The sequence below is a fragment of the Lolium rigidum genome, chromosome 2 (assembly GCF_022539505.1).
Source record: "Lolium rigidum isolate FL_2022 chromosome 2, APGP_CSIRO_Lrig_0.1, whole genome shotgun sequence".
Lineage (NCBI taxonomy): Eukaryota > Viridiplantae > Streptophyta > Magnoliopsida > Poales > Poaceae > Lolium > Lolium rigidum.
The window spans coordinates 227,527,946-227,535,547 of record NC_061509.1 but is presented as its reverse complement, the minus strand read 5'-3'; the positions used below and the strand labels follow the sequence as shown (position 1 = coordinate 227,535,547).

Genomic DNA, 7,602 nt, shown 5'->3' with positions numbered 1-7,602 from the left:
AGATCACAAAGCTCATGACCACATAAAGATCACATGGGAGAGAGAGATGAACCACATAGCTACCGGTACAACCCTTAGCCTCGGGGGAGAACTACTCCCTCCTCATCATAGGAGACAGCAGCGGCGATGAAGATGGCGGTGGTGTCGATGGAGATGCCTTCCGGGGGCACTTCCCCGTCCCGACGGTGTGCCGGAACAGAGACTTCTGTCCCCCGAATCTTGGCTTCGCGATGGCGGCGGCTCTGGAACTTTTCTCGTATCGTGGCTTATTCTTCTAGGGTTTTCGCGACGGAGGCTTTAAGTAGGCGAAAGGGCAGCCTCGGAGGAGTCCTGGTGCGGCCACACCATAGGGGGGCGCGCCCCCCGTTGGCCGCGCCGCCTTGTGGGGTGGGGCCCCTGGCTCCCCTCTGGCCCCTCTTCGGTGCTCTGGAAGCTTCCGGGAAAAATAAGATACTGAGCGTTGATTTCGTCCAATTCCGAGAATATTTCCTTTGTAGGATTTCTGAAACCAAAAACAGCAGAAAACAGGAACTGGCACTTCGGCATCTTGTTAATAGGTTAGTCCCGGAAAATGCATATAAATGATGTAAAGTTTGTATAAAACATATGTGTATCATCATAAAAGTAGCATGGAACATAAGAAATTATAGATACGTTGGGGACGTATCAGCTAGAAAGAGCCATATCAAGCTGGACATGTTCTCCGGCGAAATATCAACCTCCGATCGGAGGTCCTTTTGGAGTTCAGGCGCTGAGGGCTTAGCCAGACTGGAGACAAGTGGTTCTGTCCCCGTCTCCGGCCATGGCTGCAGCGAGCTGAGCTCCCAGCTCCGCAGAGAGGAAGAGAGAGGACCTAATTGCTTTTCTAATGTTTTAGTAGGGTCTTTTCTACAAATGTCAGGGATCCATATGTAATTTCTGCATTTTATGGGGTCCTTTGTAATAGTTTTGTACTCTCTCTGTTATTGGAATGAAAAGGTTCTGGCCCCTTCGGTGGGCTCCGCTGTTCAAAAAAAAAAGAATGAACACTCTATGCATGTTTTAAATTTAGATTTGATGAAATATATGTATCTCTAATTCTCTATTGGTCAACTGGTTAGATTGTACTCAACTAATTACAAGGATCAAATTATAGTAAAGTTAAAGATACTTGGCCGAATAAAAAGTTAAGTTTTAGGGGATTGGTTAGAGATGCCCACAGGTTGTTCTCAACCACTGATCTTGTGCACGGATGCATACTCCAATTATAGCCATTAACAGTCTACAAACGTGTAATGCATGTACAGACTCAGTCAATTACTAGTAGCGGGTCATTTGTGGATGCCTCCAGAATAGTGTTGGCTCATGTGAGTTTCCACGGAGTGTCAGCTCCGGAACGAACTGCCCTGCATCCCGACGCCTCCGCCCTAGCACTCACGCACGCATGCGCACACCTCGTTTTAGGCCATCGCAGCTCGGATCTCACCCGCTCGCGCGAATGTCGTGAGTGTTAACAGTACCAGAAATATGACGCGCGTGCATGCATGCACCCCGCGCGCGCGCTCCTATATCTGCACCCACGGGGAGCAGAGATTAGCCGAGCGAGATCCATTCTCGGCCCTACACCACCGGCGACGACGCAGGTGCGTTCGTTGTGTTGATCGCCTTCCCCGAGCCCGATCGAGGCGCAGCGTGGATGGAGATGGACTTCCTCGGCCCCCGCTCGTCGCCGTGGCAAGTGATGCCGCCCGTGCCGCGACGCAACGACGGCGCCGAGCCCTGGCGCTTCGCTGCGCCGCCGCCGATGCTTCATGCGCCGGTACCGGACGTGCCTCACCGCTACCCGACGGCGCCGGCCTCCGAGGTTTGCGCGTCTAACCAACTTCGACCAGGGACCCTTGCGATCCCGATCTCTCGCACGTATAATGCCGGGTAAAACTGATCTGTCTGTTAGGTTCATCACGTCGGCGCGCGCGTGCCGCCGTCGCCGTATCCCCAGGCCTTCCCGTTCGGCATTCCGGCCTCGTATCTGCAGGGCTCCCAGGTAGGGGTAGTCCACAATGCTGCGCCCACGCGCGATCAGAGGTAATTCAAGCCACCATTGATTAGCCAAAGATACTTTGGATACGACACATCGATGAGGTCTCAACCATTCCTGAATGTCATCAAACAGGTGCCCCGCCCCGCAGCTGACGATATTCTACGCCGGCTCCGTGCACGTGTTCGACAATGTCACCAAGGACAAGGTAACATTTCTAACCCCAAATCTTACGATCTCAACTGAAGTAATGTGATCTTGAGCGTGCCTCATTGCTGAAGAAATCGGGGGGGTGCCGTGCAGGCTGAGCAGATCATGTTCATGGCTTCCAAGGCGGCTCAAGCAGGCAGCAGCCCTCCATTCCGTCTGCCGCTGCGGCAATCTGAATCAGCCCCAGCCCCAGTCCCAGACGAAAGGCAGATGGCGCCATTGGCGAGAGCTTGCAGTGATCCGGTGCATCTCAACCTGGACACCGTGCACGGTATTGTCGACAACACTTCGCCGGATCGTCTATCAGTGCTAGCTCAAGTTATTATATATGAAATGTACGTACTGTCGCATTGGCACGGCTTAATTTTGCCGTGGTATTTCTCCCGCTGCAGATGTTCCGCTGGCCAGGAGCGCGTCCCTCGCTCGCTTCCTCGAGAGGCGCAAGCAGAAGCAAAGGTGCGATCACCGATGATTACTCCTACATATAGCTCTACCAAACTATTTGGGGGTCACATTTGGGACAAGGGATTACAGGAGGATTCAAATCAAACTGATTGTAGTGAAATGTTGGGTTCAAACAGGCTAGCATATTATTATGGTCTTTTTTATTATTATGTAAAACACCTCTTCTGTAACGCAAAGCATATCTGTCTAACATGTCTTCGACCTTGAGGTCTCATGCATGCCAAGCAAATTAAATTCTCACGTCCAGTTTCATAAATAATTGACGATTTGGCATTTCTTGCTAAAATTTGATTTTATTGTTTAAAACTCAATCCTATGTACAGAGTTTTCACGTAGAGCATTTCAATTCTTATAGTTCTTCAGATTTTAAACATATGGTGAGAAAATACCCAGTGCAAACCAAGTCATGACGAAAAACTCCCTAAAAACCACGTCAGGCCTTGTTCGGTTTCACAAATTTCGGAGGGGATTGACATGGTTTGAGGAGGATTAAATCTCACTAAGTCAAAATTCTCCTCAATCCCTCCCAATCCACTCCAGTACACTTGAGAAATGTATTAACCAAACAAGGCCTTATGTGTTTCGGATGTAAAAATATAAATATGCATGAATAGTGAAGGTAAACTGTTTGTCATTATTCGCTTGCTGGATTATCTTTTTTCAAACCTCAAAATATGTTACTAAGGAGTATTTGTCAATTGCATGCAGACCATAGAGCAGTGCTCTCCACAAATGAAATCACCCGTTTATACCTGATGCAAAAATCTGAACTTGTTTCTTACCTTGCAGGGCAGCACATGCGGCAACACCTTACTCTCGCAGGGAGATATCTCCTGGCAGCATGGACACGTTCCTCATGCTTTCTCCGGGGAACACAGCGGTGTCTGGCAACCCCGAACTGTCATGGTTCTTTGGAGACGAAAAGGGAAGCCGCAACGAGGAGGCTCTGGACACCGAGCTGAAGATGTAGCACTCGCGCCAAACATCGGGTTCTGTTCACAACAACAACACACAGTACGTACGAGCCCGAATTATGGATCAGGTCCGGTGGATCGTCGAGCTGATGATAACAAAAAGCTTTTTGCTAATTCAGCTAGAGATTGCCTAGGTTTTTCTTCTTTAAATTTTGAGTTTGGAGAGGATGTTTGCTCACAGTTCCTCCTGGAACTGAAAACATCGTCTTCCTTTTCGGCTTTACCTCCACGCAGAACAATTTGTGGGTTCGTTCAGATTGTCCTCAATCTGGGTAGGAATCCTGTAGTTTTGACCGGTGAGAGTTTTTATTTCCTTCACTTTGAACATGAGATGATTTGATGTATCACATACAATGAACAATTTTGTGAACTCATCAGTTCATGCCGTAATGAATCTATTGCTCTTAGGCCCACAATATTTTTACCTCCTGCTTCTAATGTACTGCGTGTACAATGGGAAGTTGTGAAGCTGATGTTTCAGATCAGTTTAGCAAGTTCACTATGTGAAGGTTCCAACTAATTTGATAGCGTCCATGAAAATGACTATAGTTTAGTAAGGATAAACTATCACAAGGGCATTCAATAAAACTCAGAGGACATAAATAATTCAGAAAAACGATGCTAAGGAAAACTCAACGACAACGATCACACAAAGATATGTTGGCAGTGGAAACCTAAGGAATAAAATCAATACACACAGTACATCGCATGCACACCAAAGAATAATCAAAGATTAAAGGTATTTACAAAGTAATAATACAAGATTCTAAGGCTCAAGTACTAAACACCACACATCAGTGACACCAAAGATATATCACACATTACAAGGTTGTCGCCTTTTACCTTCCCCTTCTGGGTCATAAAACCGGAGATGTGCAAACTGCAAACTAAATTCATCTCGGCACACATGAAGGGACACAGATGTGCAAACTGCAAACTAAATTCATTCCGGCACACATGAAGGGGCACAAACAAACAACGACCCTAATTTTTTGCTGTTGTGGAATGCTTGATAAGCCAATCCATGACAACGTCTATGTTCACCGAGTCCTTGCAGGAGATCATGTAGCAGCAAACTTCACGGTCCGTTATAGATTCCAGACCTCTGAAAACACAGAGGGCACAACAACTCAGTTGAAATATCATTCCAAAACAAGGTAAGGTATCCCATAAGAAACATGATTTTACTCACAGCTGATCAACTAATGCCTGCTTAGAAAGTGCCTCTGACTTGTCGATTTTGTTGCCAAGGATAAGTAAAGGAATCCCAGCTAAAGATTGTTTTGTCAGCAGGTCATGCAATTCACTTTTAGCTATCGGAACGCTATCTCGGTCAGCCGCATCGACAACGTATCTGGAATTAAATGATGAGGAAAACACATTAATGACTCCAATTTATCTGAGTGCTAAGGTAGAGAGAGAAAGAAATGGTAACAAGCATCATGCATACAGAACAGATCACAATAAATACATGGATGAAGAGTCAATAGGATAGAGAGAATTATTATCAGACAATACATGATTGATCTATATAACTGAGCTACTTGGAGACAGTGTCAACTCAATATCAATACAGCAATTTTGTTGAGAAGGCATTGGTAATTTGAAAGAACTAACAATGTTCCATGTCTGACAGTAATGATTCTCACAGATTGTTATCATAAATATGTTTGGACAGTTAATAAATCAACTAAAAATATTATAGAACTAGTATTATGCATATATTCTCTACTATCTCATCCCAGAATGCATGATACATGATCATGTACTATGTTCACTAGTATCCTTCATATATACTCTACTCTCTCCTCACAGCATGCATGGTCATCTCCTGTACTGTCCTGTACTATCATCAGTTGATTATCTTTTGGAAATATGTATCAGAAAAATGCACTTCCACATGGAAGTAATTTATTGCATGTTGCCAACTAATCGTATTATAATAATATTGAGTACTTAATAATATGCACAATATGAGATCTCTGAGAAGCATGAGAACTTACAGAATGGCAGTAACTCCACGACAGTAGCGCTCCCACATGGTTCGGAATCTCCGTTGCCCTCCAAGATCCCAAAGTTTAATTGTGACATTTCCCTTTGTAACTTTCCTCATATTGAAGCCAACCTGGTTTCAGCAGATGAACATATCTAGTTCAGATACTCAGAAATCCAAGATATTACTTCAGGATATATAATAAAAAACAGTAATATGTACTTACAGTTGGAATCATGTCCTCGCTGTAGCCACCAGTCTGAGAAGCATAACAGCCATGAATGAATATCAAAACTATGTAGAGAGAGAAATATGGTATAGCTTAAGTTGTGTAGGTTGATGCTTACAGCAATCGAATTGACCAAAGATGTCTTTCCAGCATTCTGCAGGCCAACTAGGGAGAGCTCCATCTCCTGCTTAAAGAACAAGCTGAAACAAAACAAAAGATGATACTGCCATGAGTATAATTTTGCTAAATAACATACTTCTAAGTTAGATCTGTATTATTATTAACACATCTGCAAATTTTGTGATTTTTTGGGGGAAAAAGAGAGGATAGTCTCATAAAGCATTAAAAAAAAGCATAAACTAAAGCGAAGCAGAACTTGATCTCTATCACACCAGCTAAATCACAGTTAAATCTTCAAGAAATAACAGGGGAAATTATTTGGAATAGTATCCTAACGATCAAATCCGTAAACTAATACTCACTCTTAAAGCATAATAATTATTTTTGGGGGAACGGCAACAGACAACAAGCTACAACTTCAGAAGATAACATTTGGCTTCTACTGTAGTAACTGAAACCTAAAAGACAACTTCCAGTAATTTCTTCACAGCTATACAAAGGGAGCCTAGCCATCTCCAATCTCCATAAGGTCAGGACTATTTGTTTTGCTAGCATACACCCTAGTTGGCTTGAAATTGCAATGAATTGTGAAACTCTCGTCAAAGCACGCTGATGAACAACGACATCAAGTTCAAAATTACGCCCTATACGCTTCAGAGATCCTAACTAGGCCAAAATTACGCTAGCCTGGATCTAACTGCAGAGAGCAGAGAGGCCCACTCCAATCCGCAACCCAACGGCGCCATCTCGCCGCAGAGGAAACTCCGATCCAAACCAATCCCACGGAAATCCATATCCATACTACCGCTCAAACCGCAAAAGGTGGAGCGAGAAGGAAGGGAGCGAGAGCTGGACGGAACCTTCGGAGCCAGTTGAGGAGCGAGTCGAGGAGACCCATGACGCCTTGCCTTTGCCGCCGCGCGAGATCGTTGCCTGTGCGTCCCGCCGGATCTAGCTAGGAGGGAATCCGCGATTGCTGATTTGGGAGGGAGAAGGAAGCGAGGAAGGAAGGAAGGAAGACGAGGACGAGACGACAGGAGACGTGCGTTGGCCGCAGACGGACACCGTGTCACGAGCGGGCGGCGCAGCGGCCCACGCGAATAATCCAAATCCAAAACCAAATCCAAATCGGAAGCTATCGTCCTGGCCTCGTGAGGAACTACACCTCTCAGCCGTGGATTCATGTGGCAGGACTTTCTTTTACAGCAAAATTAATCCTTATCCGGATTTTTAGAGCATCTCTAGTTGTGTCCCTCAAAACGTCCTTAAATGACATCGGATCGAGCATTTGGAAACGTGCTTTGTTCGTGTCGTGTTTGGAGGACATCGCTCCCCAGTCGTGTTCTCCAAATGCCGCCCCCAAACTTTTTTATAGGATTTTTGAAAACACAACCATTTATTAACCATAGCATACAAATAAATAAGTTTGCCAAAATTGTTTTCAAATTAAACTAAAACAATCAATAAAACAACTAAAAAAAATGTGATAATAAATGGAGCTAGATCAAGGCGGCGGTGCACTTCTGAATCGACGAGAACCCCGCAACGCCTACAGCGTCGTGCTTCAGCTTGAAGTAGGTGTCGAACCCTCGAA

General features: G+C 45.1%; 2 protein-coding genes across 2 annotated transcripts; one reads left to right on the top strand and one right to left on the bottom strand.

The window, feature by feature from the left end:
- The first annotated feature begins 1,675 nt into the window (after positions 1-1,675).
- LOC124688262 (protein TIFY 6a-like) lies at positions 1,676-3,662 on the top strand. Its single transcript, XM_047221963.1, has 6 exons — positions 1,676-1,843; positions 1,934-2,064; positions 2,153-2,225; positions 2,321-2,496; positions 2,603-2,683; positions 3,482-3,662. Exons 1-6 carry the CDS (start codon positions 1,676-1,678, stop codon positions 3,660-3,662), a joined length of 810 nt encoding a protein of 269 aa, XP_047077919.1.
- A 708-nt stretch (positions 3,663-4,370) lies between these two features.
- LOC124688261 (ADP-ribosylation factor-like protein 8c) lies at positions 4,371-7,069 on the bottom strand. The gene is made up of 6 exons (XM_047221962.1): positions 6,869-7,069; positions 6,007-6,088; positions 5,886-5,918; positions 5,670-5,791; positions 4,859-5,020; positions 4,371-4,771 (listed from the first exon to the last, which is right to left on the bottom strand). Exons 1-6 carry the CDS (start codon positions 6,904-6,906, stop codon positions 4,651-4,653), a joined length of 558 nt encoding a protein of 185 aa, XP_047077918.1. The 5' UTR covers positions 6,907-7,069; the 3' UTR covers positions 4,371-4,650.
- Between the last annotated feature and the right edge of the window lie 533 nt (positions 7,070-7,602).